The 16,859-nt window shown below is 44.6% G+C and overlaps 2 protein-coding genes across 2 annotated transcripts; both read left to right on the top strand.

Annotated features, from left to right (window-relative positions):
- The first annotated feature begins 555 nt into the window (after positions 1–555).
- Positions 556–8,324, top strand: LOC108150929 (AF4/FMR2 family member 4). Its single transcript, XM_017279262.2, has 2 exons — positions 556–800; positions 6,573–8,324. Exon 2 carries the CDS (start codon positions 6,575–6,577, stop codon positions 8,231–8,233), a length of 1,659 nt encoding a protein of 552 aa, XP_017134751.2. The 5' UTR covers positions 556–800; positions 6,573–6,574; the 3' UTR covers positions 8,234–8,324.
- Positions 8,325–11,421: 3,097 nt separating this feature from the next.
- LOC108151962 lies at positions 11,422–12,108 on the top strand. The gene is made up of 2 exons (XM_017280908.2): positions 11,422–11,515; positions 11,618–12,108. The coding sequence occupies exon 2, from the start codon at positions 11,656–11,658 to the stop codon at positions 12,091–12,093; it is 438 nt and encodes a 145-aa protein (XP_017136397.1). The 5' UTR covers positions 11,422–11,515; positions 11,618–11,655; the 3' UTR covers positions 12,094–12,108.
- The last annotated feature ends 4,751 nt before the right edge of the window (positions 12,109–16,859 follow it).

The raw sequence follows: 16,859 nt of genomic DNA on the forward strand, positions 1-16,859 counted from the left end.
TACCTACACCTCATTTCTGATCAACAGGAACAGACGATAATCCATCGCATCGAAGATCTATATGCCCAGATATTTTGCCAAACGATCTTACACGGCAGTGAAATGCGGCTGGACATACGGAAATGATCCATCCAAAAGCCCAAACAGCTTGCAACACCCTTTCGGTTGTACTAGCTTTTGAAAAACTGTTGCATGGATTTTCTTTCTTTCGGCAAATTCTGCTGCCACAAGGGTGGTTTCCCTTACTCGCACTGACACTCGCCTTCGCATTCAACGCTTTTCATACTGTGCCGACTCTGACTGTGGCTGTGGCCACAGGCTGCTGCTGATGCGCACCACCAATGCCAACAGGCACTGAAGCGCACTCCCACCTAGCTAACGGTTGCTGTTGCTGCCGCTGCCACAAACCACTGCTGTCGCTGCCACGGCTGCTTCTGCTCCGTTTCATTCCCAACAATTCATAATTTTAAAATCGTACCAAACGCACACGCCTCGTCCTCGGCCTCGTCCTCGTCCTCGTCCTGGTCGCTGCTTCTGGCTCTGCCACTGCCACAGCCTCTGTCGCTGCCTCGGTCTCAGGACTCGTTGGCTGTTGCTGCTGCTGTTGCTGCCACTGCCAGTGGCATTCATTTCATTTGATTTTTAACTGTCATCGACGGCAGTTCAGCATCTCTCGACCAAACACTACCAGAGTCCTTTCGGCTTGTGATATTTTGTGGCTCTTTTTTTTTGCCTGTGATTGTGTGGAGAAAAATTACTCCCCAAAAATAAAAAAAGCAATCGAAGATCCCAAATTCAAGGTGAGATCGCGTTTAACGAGTGTGATGTTTGTTTTGTGCTTGAATCGGAGCAAAATTACAAAATGGGGAGTCATCCATACTCTCAGAAGTGCCAAATACCACAATAAGGAGAACATACTTTTACAATCCCAAAAAACCCCAAAAGTGTAGAATTCCTCAAGTCTCTTCCTAGAGGAAAATTCATTGGTTTTTCATTTTTTTAATGAATCTACGGACAAGACTTTTGAGCATTCAATAAACCCTTCGGGATCGTGTCTTTTTTAAATGACAATTTACTAAATGGAAACCAAAGATAACACTTTCTAATGGATTTATTGTTGGGTGTATTTATTGTATAGGTGAAAAATAAACGTGTGGATTCTAAGAAGGTGGCAACAGAACAGAACAGATTATTCATTTTATTGTAAAGGTCTTCAAAACACGGGGTATTCATGGCAAGTAGATATGTGGTACATTTGTATCACATCCAACATTTATAGACCCGAAGACCTCTGCTTAAGGAACCAGCTAAGATATTTAAAATCTCAGCCATCTATATCCTAAAACTTCCATTTAAAAACCACGAATCGTGAAAATTCCTGAAATATAGGAACATAAGTTTTTAGAGGTTTCAAATGCGAGATTTTAAATAAAATAAGTTTCTCAGAGATTTAAAATCTTCTCCTCTACTTAAGAAACAACTAATCAATCATTGATTTCCTAAAGATTTAGATAGATTATAAATGTATTTCCCCGATTCTTAAAGAACTACGATATATTATATAGTCATGGATAACCATGGACATTCCTAGTGAGCTAAAGACTTAAGTTTCATATTTCTTATGGGTTTTATGGGGTTTCCTTATAATTTGGTTGGATTTTTTTCGATTTTCTTTTCCCCAGCGATTCATAGACTTTGAAATGAGCTGCCTCATAGCTAGAGACTTCTTTTCTTGAATGACTGGATTTATTTTCAGTATTTCTTTTATCAGATTGCAATCTTTTAAACGATTTCATCAATCTTTTGACTTTCTGGTTAGCCTAGCCAGACTTTTGAAACTTGAAACATAAACTTGAAATTAAAAGAGAACCACTTCAAAATGTTTGCTAATTAAAACTTTGATTAATGAAATCAAAGTTCATTCATTGCCTCTTTTCATTTGCTTTTTTCCCATTTATCTGAAATTTAGACAGATCCAACATAAAATTGATTAGTTAAAAAGAAGTAGCAATTCCTTTCCTTTGAACTCAATGAATATCCACGAATTGGATCATTTGTAAGTGTATAATCCCCTATGTTCTGTTCAACTCCCAGTACCACTTCCAGTCCCATTATCATTCAATGAAGCAAAACCAAACCACAGCACACACACTTCCCATTCAATGTGTCATGCAACCCGATGTGAACTTCAAAATGAAGCTGAAATTATTTAGCCATAACTCAGACACACATCAAGGCCACAGACAGCCCCTGACAGTGCACTCCCCAGGACACGGATCACTCTCCATAGAGAGAACCTGCCGAAAGGGTTCAAATCAAATTCGATTTGGGCAACGATGTGTGGCAACGACCAAAGTTGCAAATGAAATTTTGTCAAATTTTCGGGCGACGCACAGGACACAGGACAGAGGACACAGACACAGGCCAGGGCCCGGGGGAATGGGTGAAATGGGAATCCCCTTGTCTGTCTGCATATGGAGTGTAGTCCGTACACACACGCACGCACACATCCTGCAAAGAGCCACAAGTGGCACATTATTTTAATTCGCAGTCAAACGATGTAACGTTAACACCACAACGACATGTCACTGCAAGTTCATGGGTGTCTGGATGGCTGAATGTCCATGTGTGTCCGCACGAGTGTGTGTGTGTGCCTGGCAGGGGCGAGCACAGGACAGGAACAGAAATGGAAAGGGTGAATGCAAATGGGGACCAATTGGGCAAGGGTACAACCCAAAGGCAACTCTTGCACTGCTTTGTTTTTTCTCTCCAAACATTCTAATTATTTTAAAGATTCAAGGTCCTTTTTAAAAGGAGTACCGGAACTAATCAGTATCTTGATGTCGAGAGACGTTTGCCGCGACAGAAAACATTTCGACTGGTTTTAGGACCCTTCTCTCTATGAGAATTTGCTGATTAATTCATTTGTTTTCTCAATCTGTAATCGATCTCCCGATTTAAATCTAAAAATAATCTATTATCTGAAATACCCAAGAATAATATTTGGAATGTTACATTTTTGCGCGATATCGGTATTCGTTTCAAGATTTCATGGTAAAAGTCTCGAATCTCTAAGCCACTGTGTCCTTTCGCTTATGGAAACCTTCTAGATTGCCCCGAATTGGGCGCCTGCCACCTTCCATGCTTCGGGGGAAACCTAAGCCTTCGATCGGGGTTGCATGCCAGGTGAGCTTTCACGCAGGGCTGACTGTCGAGAGGGTTGCTGATGGCTCACTCTCTCTCTCCACCCCTAAGTCATGGCTCTGACGCGACTTATGGCTGTTGGATATGCTGTAATTATGTTATAAGGTTGCCCACAGCCCAAGTGCCAGTTAAGTGTGTGCGTGTGTGTGTGCAAGGGTTGCAACTCCTCCTACCGGGGGTGGGAGCGACGATTCGCCGCTTCCACTGATGCCACATCAATCAGTTGTGCGCAACCTTGAGTGGGTGACTGTGACTCCCAAGGGCAGTGATGTGGCAGGGTGTGTGCTAGCGTTGGTCTGCTTTGCTTTTAATTGCCGCTGTTTGCAAACGGAAGAAGAAGAAACAACGCACCAAGGAATTATGTATTATGGAAAAGTAAGTTTCCACAGTCATCCCCGCAGACGAAAGACAAACAAAAGTCGGTCCAAAGTCGAAATGCACTTTGCGCATTAATCCTCAAAGCCTCTGCCCGTTCTCAGCTTTAGTTCCATCCTTCGCTCCAGTTCTGTCCAGAGTTTCAGTACCAGTCCTCCTCTCCAGTTCCATCCTCAATCTCAGTCTTGGTCCAAGAGTCTCATCCATTCTCCCAGCTTTCTCAGCTGCAAAAAGTTGCTCGAAACTTGGGTCTGGGCCATAAAAGAAAAAAAAACTTCCCGACAGCTGCTGATTGAATATTAAAATGCTGCCCCAACTCCACTCCTGGCCGCCAAACCACACCTTCCTCCCCTCCTCATTTAGTGCCTCCTTTGGCTATCCATAAAAAATGGCAATTAAAGCTCTGCTCCGGCATCAATCAGGGCTCTGGCAAATCAACAAATTTTTTGCTTTCGGCAGATGCCCCGCCACGCCCACCCCCCAGGCTTCCTGTTACCACCCACCGCCCCCGCTGTGACCATGTACACGCCCCCGCCATGACAACGCCTTAATTAGCATAATCTAATTTCAACTTTGTCGCAAAAATTCCCCTGCTCCAAAAGGGGACGGGCGGCTGCCAAAAAATGCAAATCAAGGCCCCCACCGACACCACACCATCACCACCCGCCCCATTGTGCCACTCATATATTCCTTTGGATACTGCAAAAGTTTTTAAAACTTTATATATTTTTACAACGAAATGAAAAAACAATAAAAATGAAATTCCTACAAATTCCCGCACAGGAAAAACAGCAAATGAAAAGAAGGAAACGCAAACGAAATGAAATGAAAGTCGCAAAAAAAGATGAATTAGGGAAATATATAGTAGACTAGGAATACCCTATACTGAGTATTAATTAACTTAGGGACTCTTAAACCAATCGGTAAATATCAGATCTTCGGGTGTTTCAACTTTAAGGACCCACTTTCAACCATTTCTTAAAAATCCAAAGGATACCTCCAAAGGAAAGGAATCTCCAGATAAAAACGACAAATTGCACACAATCTTAGACAGTAATATTTCTGTTTAACAAAACTAACCAAAGAACTATAAATCGGTGTAGTTTTAACCAAGTTATCATAGACTATATGTCAGTATGCCGCGGCACAGGGGCCCAGGGTTCAGATAATGCTTCTCTGTTTAAAAAGAAGAATTTCTGGCGGCAATATTCGCTCATTTAAATGAGCTCAACCGCAAAATGCAAGGCAGGAATTCTAATATTTTAACGTTTTCGGAAAAAATATAAATCTTTCGCTCTATACTGGTATTATGGTAGTAAAGAAATGTTTATAAATGTCATGGCTGCCGATTCAGAAAAAGAAGTGCAGGCCTTGAGAGTGAAACACTTGGAGCTATTGGCAGAAAAAATTAAGAAGTACAATATGCGAATTGGGATTTTCAACTCTTACTACTATTAAATCGAAAAAAAGGGAGCTCCAGGGGACGATCAATAAAGAGATGAGAGCAGCCTTAGAGCCGTGGAGCACTGATCTAAATTATGGCTTTTGGAACCTTTCCCCACTTTTAGAAAGAGTTCTTTGCGGTAGATTTCGTGTACCTAACTCTAGGCCTTCCTCCCCTCACACTTTCCTGATGTTTTAGCCGCATCTACCCCGCTGGATTGCTACAGGGTATCCATTCATTGGGCGGGTAACAGGCGTCGGCTGTGGCTTGTTAAAAACTTTTTAAATGCGAAAATGAAAGAGCAACAAGGCAAGTGGCATGGATGGGCGGGTGTGGCAGGCAGGCAACCAAGTGTCATGGAGTGGGTTTTGGGGTAGGTGTAGCCGGGGGGGGTGGGGATGAGTGTTCCTGGTTCCTGAATTGACAGCCACAGGATACAAGCCGCCAGCCACACGGCAATGACGATGACGATGACGATGGCGGCGTCAAGTGCCTCAACAGTTTGGCAACACAACAATTGAGTTTGTCCTTCCATGTTTTGTGGCAGAGAGCGAGAGAGCGATGCTTCCAGGAGGGAAATTAGTCGAGAGGGTGTAGAGGCGTTCAGGGGGAAATTAGTCGAGGGTGTGGCGCTTTCAAAAGGAAGGGGCAGGAATATTTAATTTACTGGAATTCGGCGCAATGTGTGTAAGCTTATTAACAGCTTGAAAACGGGGATACGATGGGGGGTAGCTTGTAGCTGGGGATCCGCATCCGTGCCCGGTACTCGGATGAGGATGAGCATGAGGCAGGGGCACGTTTATCGCTGTTGTTTTTCTATGCAAATTTTCAAATGTTCCCCTGCACAGATGTTGGCTTAATAAAGTTATAACAAAGGTGTTCCGGCACCCATCCAGGGGACAATGGAAATTATGGACGAACGGTACTCCTCAGACTGGTTTTTGAATTCAAAATATCAAAAACTCCATTCGGTGGCACTTTTTATGCTACAAGCGACTGCATTCCATAGCTCGCAGATCGTTTATCGATTATTTATCTATTTTTTATCAATTTATTGGATCGGTATTCAATGAACATATTTGGACTCCATCTGATAACTATCTCTGTAGGATTATTGTATGCAATCGACATTGGTTTTCCCTTTCGACTACTGCTTTTTTTCGAATATGGAGTTCTTGAGATTATGCTCTTAATTTTCGGGGATATTGCTTGGATAGTGTTTTCCAAATTCGACTCAAAAGACATGTTTGCCTGCCTTATGCTCTTGCCACACACTTTGCCCCAGTGATGGAGACCCAAGACATCTCCCATCTGCATCGGCAGCCAAGACAAACCACCACGGAATCCTCATGACGAAGGAAAGCAAACAGTAAATTCCGATTTAATTGTGAGACTAGATGGAACGGGGTGGTGGGGGAGGGGCGTGTTCCGCTGCCAAGACAATGCAAATATCGTACATGTTTCTATATAAATCTTGAGCGACTTCTGCCAGAGACACAGTGCTAACGTCTTTTGTGTGTGCTCTCTCTCCCTCTTCGTGTTCTTGCAGGCATGAAGGACTGCAGCAGCAGCAACATCTCCAGCAGCAGCACAGCGGGGATGCCCCAAGCTGTAGCGGCGACATCCAACAGCAGTGCCACGCCCAGTACGCCCAGCACCCCCACAGCCGGACATGCAGCGGCGGAGACAGCAGCCGCAGCAGCAGCGGCACAAGCAGCAGCCACATCGCAGCAGACGCCGCCACAGCAGCGTGGCAAGAGCAACATCCACGAGCTGCGGAACCAGGACTACGTGAGTCGCCTGATGGCCGCCACGCCGCCGTATCTGTACTCGGCGCCGGTGGGGCCCAATAATTTCTTCTTCAGCGACATGCTGCGGACCCTCGTGCAGGCCCGCAACAATGAGACCGCTCGCGTGTTGCAGTTGCAGCAACAGCAACAGCAGCAGCAGCAACAACAGCAGCAGCAACAGCAGCAGGCGGCCCTGGTGCGGCGTCCCCGGAAGCGATCCTGGTCGCATCGTCCCTACTACGAGCAACTAAGGGAACGACGCGATGCGGAGGAGAAGCAACAACAGCAACAGCAGCAGCAACAGTTGCAGCATCAGCAACATCAGCAGCAGCACCAGACGGTGGCGGAGAAGCCCCTGGAGCTGACCAACAAGACCATGACGCCCTATGGCTACGCCAAGCTGGAGGGGAAGACCCCAACGGGCGCAGCAGCTGCCCCACCAGCACCACCATCCGGCGGCACCACCACCAAAGGCGGCCTGGGCGGAGCGGTGGACAGTTCGATGCAGGACAACACACCGCCGGCAGCATCGTTACCGCCACAGGATTTGGTCCTGCCACCGCCACCACCCGTGTGGTATCCCCCGCTGTATGCCCCGTACGGCATCGATCCGCTGCACTTCTTCATCGACCTGCGCGTCTCCGGGCACATCTACGACCGCAAGAAGGAGAATGTCTCGCCATTGTCCAGCAGCAACAATGCGCTGGCCGCCAGCGGCGAGGACTCCTCCCCCGGCTCCAATTCGGGGACAGGTACCGTGACCGGAACGGGTGCTGGCTCTGTTTCCGCATCCGGCCTGGCCAGCAATCTGCTGAGCAAGCAGCGCCACGGCTCCGCCTTCACCGTGCCCATACCCAAGTCGGCCCAAAACGATGCCATCAACCTGTGCTCCAACGGATCCGGCGGCATGGCAGCCGGTGGTGGGACTCCCACTGGAGCTGCAGGCGCCCCGGGCGGAGTCTCCGCCTCTCTGGGAAAATTCGAGCACTACGCCAAGTATTACGATCTCGGGGAGAGCAAGGAGAACCATCCGGCGGCCTCGAGCACGGCGGCCAATCTGTCCGCGGCCGCTGCCGCCGCCGCTGCTGCGGCCAATCTGTCCAAATCCGGAGCCAGCTACATGCTGCAGCACTTGCCCCGTCTCTACAGCCAGTTTGCGGCGCATCAGGCCCAGGCCCAGGACATGGACGCCAGGTCAGAGTCGGCCTCGGTCACGGCCTCCGTGTCCGCTCCCGATCTCTGCGACGAGGACTCGTTGGGACGCGGCTCGAACGACACCACCGCCGGCCTGGACTCCGGCAATATGCAGGGCAACTGCGACATCGACGTGGAGATTATCGACTCGATCAAGTACCGGACGGATGGAGAAAGCAGTCGCTGTTCGAGCAACGATGAGGCCTCCATCACACAGATCGATTAGAGATCGGTCTGGTATTGCTTCAAGCCAAATGTCGTACAGCTGTTGTGAATGAATAAAGATATTTAATACGAGTAGAAATAACAGTTTATGCAGTTTTTTATATAAAATTGGGTGTATGATAGCCGGAATCTACCACGGAATCGTCATTCATTTGGACGGTCCTCAGTAATTGTAGGATTATTTGGAAGCTTTTTTTGATTTGAACGGCTTTGAACGGCAAATTGCCAGTCACGCGTGAACGTAGAAGCAAAAGAAACTTACTGGAAGAGAGAGGCAGAGACGTCTGGGAGCTTTTTGGGGGAGCATTTCGACTACAATGATGATCTCGAAAGAGAACCTTTGAAAGGGCAGAGGTTCTTCAGAAGAGTAGTCTCTAAGATATTCAACATATCATATCCCACTCGCTGCCTGCTTCTTCACTTCTTGCATCATTTCACTTCTTTTTTATCCCTCTTACAGTCTCTGTCTCTCTCCATCTGCCCTGAAGAGTATGCAACGGTAAAAGTAATTTCATAAATCATTGGACGCCGTTGTCGACGTTGCTGCTGCCTCAAGGCATTTTTTAAATGTCGTCGCGCGAATTGCTGCGCTCCATCTCTCACTCCTCCTCCATCTTTCACCATCGTCATTTGCCTTCTCATTCCGTTCCATCCCATCCCATCTCGTGCCCCGTCCTCCTGCCACAGCACAGCGCATTACACGGCTGACTACGCTTTGTGTAAATTAAAACTGCTGCCGGCTGCTGGATGACAACGACAACGAGAAGGCTCCACGCCCACCATATCCTCCCTACTCCACCTACCCTGTGGTGCCCCATAATTCTTTTGCATACTATTTACACCCTAGAGAATATACCCTAAAGGGTACACTGGTATTCGTTCAGAAGAAACCATATAGCGTTTGTGTTAATGATTTCTGGATATGGGCGCCTGGAACTTTGTGTGTCTATTTATTATAAAATAGAGAAATTAATAGAGAAAACTTCTTTATAATCAAATCCTTTACCTTCTAATACCGTATTCTTCTCCAATTTTCAGTGCACTTTTAAAGAATGAGATTTTACAAAGAACTGCATGAATCTGATAGGCTGGTGTACTATTTTTATAGAAATAAAATAGCAATATGCAATCTACAATCGTCTACGTTTTCTTAATTTCCTCTACGCGAATTTCCCCATTTTTTTCATTTCTAAGTATTTTGAATTAAATAATTTTCTACTGTTTTAGTGTTTTGGTAATCTGATTATCGGGTATCTTATAGTCGGCATAAACTCCCTTGAGGACTTCTTACATATTTTTGCTGCTCTTCTTTGCAATGATTTTGCATTCCCTCTGCATTATTTTTGTTCTTTTTGTTTTTTGGCCCCACAGGATATTAATTTTTACACCATTCATTGATTTTGTTTGCTCCCCGGCGCTTAATGAACGCATGCAAGTGCCGCCCGCCCAAATGAGGGGCGGGGGCTGTGGTCCTATGGCGAGGCGGGGGCATGTGCCGACTTGTGCGTTTGCCGGGCTCGTTTCCGTTTCCGTCGCTGTCATTTTGTCGTGTGGCTGCTGCATGTCGCCGCTGTTTCGCGTGTGTGTTCCGTTTGTTCCGTTTGCTTCTTGTTTTACATTTTTTATTCCCCTTTTGTTTTTGTATACTGCTGCTGTTTTGTTATCAAACGTATGGATATCCATGAGTTTGCAAATTTCTGTACACAACCGATCAATGCACTGAGGCAGAAAAACTGCAATGGAAGCCAATCGCAGGAACAGCAACAAAGCAAAATAAAAAGCCGTGCGAGAGGCAAACAAACGTACAGTCTGTACAAAAGTGGTCGATACAAATTTGCATGAACCGGGTGGGATGGGGGAGAAAACGGAGAAGAATCATCATCATCATTGTGTAATCAAAGTAAGTAGGAGAAGAGCAAAAACGAGCGAAGGAGCGAAATTGAAATCCAACCTAATTGCAGGAAATTTATAACTCAACTTAACAGCTGACAGATTTTTCCCTTTTTCGCTTCGGGGGGACTACGGGAGTCTGCCTGTTGTGTGGGGGTGGGCGCTGTCATGAATACTTGCGCACTTTTGTTATCCTCTCGAATTCATAAATCTTTGCAGACGCTCATAATTCATGCAACAGTCGACAATTGGCAGCGGTTCTCCGTCAAGACGATATCCCTAGCCTTGGGTGGGTGTTGGTCTGGGTGCGGAGATGGCATTACAATGGCAATAAGCTCAACTTGTGGCAAAAACAAATTTCAGCAATGACAAGAGACGGGCAGAAGATGCCAGAAAAAGGGAAAAGAAAAACCACGACAGAAGAAAACCCCTGCTGCTGCCTGGGGGGTTGGCTTGGCTTGGATTGGGTTGGGTTTGGCTTGGGTTTGGGTTGGGTTTGGGTTGAGTGCTGGACAAACAATGAGTGCAGCTTATCCCCAGGAGGATGGGGGAGGGGTCTTCCCCCGGCAAAGTACTTGGGCGTGTTGACAGCTTAAAGCTTTTTTCTTAATTGATAGATTTGTTTGCTCAAGATGACAAAACCCCAGAAAAAGTACCAAGGAAAGAGTTATGACTACTCCCCGTACGGTGGGGAACAAGCTAAAATTATATTTGTATATCGCACATGAAACTTATATTATATTTTTATTGTACTAGGGGGCAAGACCCCTGCGCCACCCCTCGCCTCGCTTGCGATGGACCCCGATTTATCAAGAATTTACATCCAAGAAACTGTTTGGCGGTCAAACATTTCAGTTTTGAGTCAAATATCGGAAGAGATATTTCATCTATATATGTATTTGGTATGTTTGGCCAAAAAGGATACTTTAATATCTGTATTTAGATGGCGATTCCACTAATCTAATTCTGGGACCGCATGTATAAACATATCTACGAGGACTGTTCAATAAGTCCGTGACCTTTTCCTTTTCCAAATTATGGGTTGCTGTAGAAGGAAGACGCTTAAATGTTAAAAGGCCAACTATCAATGGACCTACGTATAGTTATGCCTTGAGTTTTGCCTTCTTATTTGGGATTTAGTTTTTGAATAAGTTCAGGCTTTTAGGGGGAACGCGGGAACATCTTTGAAAGGTAATTCTGTGCCTATCATACGATCAAGCAACAACGAAGCAAAATACTTTCGTTCCCAACTAGTCCTGATTGATAGGACTACTTACGAAAAGGCTACTAGGAATCCTGTAAATAGTGGCACTTGGCAGGCCATGCTTTTACGAAGTCAGCTTTCAGTGGAAGTACCGACTTGGTTTTTATCATAACAAATTTGTTTTCTGAGGTGAGTACACGTCTCGTTTTTTTTTTCAATATATTTTTGTATTTTTTTTTTTTTTTTTAAATTAAAAATTTTTTCATACGGCTCTACCGATATTACATTTAGAATTATAAATATTAGGGAAAACAAACGCCCCGAGAAAAATGGCACCATTTATACGCGACGACAAGCCATTGGTCTGGGACCAGGGGGACCAGGGGGACCAGGGTGACCAGGGTGACCAGGAGGACCAGGAGGACCAGGAGGACCAGGACCAAAACCAGGACCAGGACTGGAACCAGGACCAGAACATGAACGAAGAACCATTCGCAGAGACCGTGGAGTACAATGAATTATTCAAATTATATCTGGACGTGTTAAAAGTCAGAGACAATGTGGAGCTAAATCTTGTAAATCGCCTCCATCGCTTTCCCGCTTACTCAAACCTCCTTCTCGAGTTTGAAATTGCCGTCTACAGGAAGCTAGACCTCATCAATCAGGCGCACACCGCGGATACTATTGTGGAGAGCAGCGCCGTGAACCAGCAGATCCGTCGACTGGTCCGTGAGATCTGCGAATTTGCTCAGAGATTCATGATATAATAAATAAAGATTACGGAAGAAAGGATATTTTATAGAGAAGTTGGGATGGATAGGTTTTTTCCGATTGGAAGACAGGGCATGATACAAAGAACTACCCGAAGGTTGGCCCTGCCATCGCATAGCACTTTGTGGTGTAGCCCAGAAAAGGCATAAGCACCAAAATGTTCTAGGGGTGCACTGGTACACCTATGGAATGTCCATGTATGTGTCTATATATGTCCATAGGTAAAACGGTAATGACTATTCTTCGATGTACCAATGCATTTAGGATTATTACTCATAGCTCTGTAAAATATCATAGAATGCAAGGCTTTGATGTTAGTACTGTTCTTGGGGCGTCTTCCTTCCTTATGGCCACGTCACTCTTGGGAGCTACATACGAGTATTATGCCACTTGAGTCAGGGTGATTGCGACGACAATAGATGAACATCTAACTAAGGACAGGCGGAAAGAATTGCCAGGGGCCAAGAAAACTATGTCCTGCATGTTCTGGCCCGCCCTTGAAGATTCTTGCCCATAGGAGACCAGCTGGCGGGAATCTAATGTCTCATTAGTGTTAAATGTTGTCCCTGCCATAGCTTATAGTATTTATTAGATGATTTGGTTTTACAACTTTTGCCACCCAAAATAAACCAACTGGCGCCATCTGTTGTGCTAAGGAAATGAACATGATGACCGTTAAACGGCACAGTGCCGCCATTTGTGACGGCTAGTGCTGCCACCTTTTGGAAAGCACTTCCGAAGCGTTGCCACCTCACCACATCAGCATCGAAGATTATCGGCGCGTTTATTCAAATTTGACCATCGAAACGTGATATAGGTGAAATTTGTGGCTCAAACAAATTAGCAACTAATCGCAGCAAAGATAGCTCAGTCATGCATTAGTCTTGTCTTAAGTGTTCCAAAAAAAAACAATTTTGATTGCCCTTGGTATGAATATCATGTGCTCGCGCTCTCTATGGTGTTATGTGCCCCCTCTATTTACAATCGCAGTTTTCTGGCCTCATGTTATTCTCATCTCATTGAAATTCATATTAAAAAAAATCAAAGCGAAGCGGTTTGCAGGGGGATAACGACGTATTTGTTAATACATATTTATGAGAAAATTTTCCAGTTAAAATTTATTGTAGATTTTTTTGTATTACGCATGAGCGACACGCTAATTGAGTCAGCTCGACATCGCCTTAAACAACATTAAAATAAGAAAAGAATAAGAGAAAGACTAGTTTTGAAGGGGATAGAAGCTGTTAATACTCTGAATCAAAAGTTATCATTGAATAGTATGATTTCGATAGAATTTGTATAAGCCCGGCTCATACTTTCATTGGTCGACGGACATCTGATCGATATCATCACACCTCTTCTCCTTGCAATGGTATGCCTATAACCTTAAATGTTTTTGAGCGAATTTTTCATTGCCTGTACGGTGTGTGTGTTTGAGTGAGTGGAATGGCAATAGCAATAGCAAGCAGAACAAGAGCAAGCGCTTACAAGCGGATTTTTGTCGTTAACTGCGCATTTCGTCCAAAAAACTACAACAATAAGAACAGCAGCGAAACATTCAATGGAAGGGGTTAGGAAAAAAAAAAGAAGGTGAAAAAAAAGCAGAAACAGAGGCAGACGAAGACGACGCAAAATCAAAAGACAATGTAAACGAGATCATTTTGCGACGCTGACGCCGCTCTAGTACGTGAGAGCGGGAGGGGTAAGCGAGAGAAAGAGCGACGCCGCCGCTGTCAAGGTGTATTTATAAAAGGTGAGGTCGCATTCCGGTATATTCCTGTTTTTCACACTGTATAATTTATTTGCCTACCTCTCGCGGCTTTTCTGAGGGCACACTTTGGCACGGCCTCACCTTATACAACGTCCACTTTGTCTGACATTTATCAACAGTAAAAACAATCAAACAAACACAAAATAAGAAACGAAATGAAGCGTAGCGGAAAAAGAGAAGGGAAGAGAGAGATAGAGAGAGAGAGAGAGGAGAAGAGCAAAAGTGGGAACGCGTGCATGAAATCGAAAACTTTTTAAATCTATGCAATTTTCCGCCTATTTTTACACCCTCTCGCACAAACAGAGAGACAGAAAGAGAGACGGAGGCAAAGTTACCCCTCCCCCACCACGTAATTCCACGACCAATGCAAACAAAATTAAACATGGCCAAACCGCTAAATGCGTCGTTACCCCAATCCCCGTTGCCCGACGACCACCAATTCACCATCCCCCCCTCACACCACCACCGTCCAAGCATCTGCGACGACGACCTCACCTAGACAATAAGGCAGAGCAGCAGCAGCAAAAAGCAATGCTGACGCCGCCATGCAGTCCGTCCGCTCCTTACAGTGGGATCGAAAATTTAAATTTATTCATAGTTCTAGCACAGTTAGAGCACCTATTCCCACTGTACACATCGATGTCATTTCGTGCTCTGAGCGTCAAAAACTTTTTGGGACCAGTCTCTCCCTCTTACTCCCAGCCAGCCCACTCTCCTCTCACGTTCTATGTGGCTAGCTGCTAAAAATGTATTTGTTAATGTTTTTAGAATTTTTCTTTTTCGTATTTGTATTTATTCTCCTCTCAGCTCTGGGCTCTAGATGCGCGATTTGTGCGTGTGTTCATTGAAATTTAATACAGCAGCCGTGATAAAGCAGTGATATCGTAGATGTTGGATCGTTAATATGGGGTCGACTGCTATTCTCGGCAGATACATACAATATGTTTCTATATTTTGTATGTGCCATAAAACACTAATCTATGAAGAACAATACAATATTACCGAAACAGAAGTACAGGCAACATCCGAAAGTTCATCATATTATTATCGACATACCAAATACCTCAGCTGAACTTGATCAGCGCTCAGTGAAGTTCGAATTCATCTTGTTTCGATTGCTAGTGAACGCGTATGATGCATAGCTTACTATCGCAACTATGCCGCTCGTTTTTCTGAAATAAACTCCCTTGCAAATCATGTCCGTCCACACTGCATTCATAGTCACATAAAATTGGAACATTTCTTCCACAAAACCAAAGTATTGAGCGGAGTTCATAATTTCTTTATTCATTTGGCTTTGTTTAAGTTCTTCTTCTGCTTATTCTTATCGATATATCGGCTATCGATATAAGACAAAGTCAATTTATCATATGGAGCGTACTATTTTTACGCTCCATCTGATAAGCTAGTTGTGCCCCTTATTGCCCCTTAGGCTTGGAATATCTAGAGAAACATAGGCATTCTACTATAATTTCATTACTAAATTACATACTCCTTTTGAACAAGAGCCCCCATTTAGATGTAATCCATTGCTGCATCTCATCAGTACCACCATCTGTGACATCCCCAATCCGGTCTCCGCCTTCGATTGACGACAAAGGTCCGTTGATTGTCGCGATGCATTTGCATGCTGTGTATTTCTGATTTTCCCTCCACAGTGCTATCATGGGATGGATGTACATATGTATGTATGTATATGAAGATGGTTAGATACATATGTATGTATATATATTGTGTTGCAGAGAGGTGTAGCAGGGGCACTGTGGGATGGGATGTATGGTGGCGAGTACATGGCAACAAATATATTTTTTTTCGTCAACTTTGTTTGCTTCATTGCTCCACTTTTTTTCTTGTGCGACTGTTTAGTGCCTTGGCTTGGCCGCTGCTGTCGCTGTTATTTGATTTTCACATTTTTCTTTATTTTGGTATCACATGATTATACAAACACACATACTCTTACCCACACACGAACACACACACACAACACACACCACACATCAATAGAGGGTAGACACTTATGTTTGTATTAAGGAAAATGTCTTTTCGAAACAGTTCGGTTTTGCCTTTCCTTTCATTCTTATTTTCGTTACGTTTTCGTTTTGAGTGAATGATCTGTTGATCTCCACATTTGTCCCTGTCGTAGTCGACTACTCTGCACGACAACATAATGACGTCAAAGTTTACCTTCATTCTTTTGTTATCTACAAACATTGGGAATTTTTAGTGCGATCTGGGAGGTACGGACTGATTGATATTCTCTAATCGATGGTAATTAATTTAACAATATCTGATTCATTCTAGATGTTCATATGTAGAGAGCAAGTGGGCAACAGTGGAGTGAAGATGACTGCCTAGAAAAAATTCCAATGTTCCAGGAAGCTTCTACTTCATTTATCTAAGCCTTCAAATCCGCTCTAAAGTAAACTAATATGTATATCATCTTATATATATATTTTATATCATATTGATATATGATTTTATATCATATTGATAGTGGTGGACATCTCCCCGTGGCATCCAGTTGTACCGTCATACCCTCAACAAGGGTATGGATACCGAAATATCGTTTCTCAACACATACAAACGAAGCGTACAATGTACAAGTATTTGCTTTTATGCTTTCATCACGTGTTGACGAAGCGAGAGGGGGGTGCGGATGAGCGTCAAGCGACAGCGTGACAGTTCTAGGCTAACATTTTCGCAGAGTTCAGGCCCACTGTGCGCCTGCCAAAACACTTGTCAGCCGATGCTCTCTCTGTGCAAGCTTTTGCCGCGTTGGTTTTCTCTTGCTCTTCTCTTTTTTTTATTCTCTGCTCTCCCTCTCTCTTTACTGGCTCTCTGCTCTCTGTCCACACTGTTATGATTTTCTGCACCTGTTTAACTGTTTTTGTTTTCGTTGAGTGAGCGGGTCGGCAGCTCCCCCCCCCCCCCCCCCCCCCCCCCAGAGTTTCCATGGTTCTAACTGGTTTTTCAAAATTCCCTTACATTGCC

Source organism: Drosophila miranda, chromosome XL (genome assembly GCF_003369915.1).
Source record: "Drosophila miranda strain MSH22 chromosome XL, D.miranda_PacBio2.1, whole genome shotgun sequence".
NCBI classification, from domain to species: Eukaryota; Metazoa; Arthropoda; class Insecta; order Diptera; family Drosophilidae; genus Drosophila; species Drosophila miranda.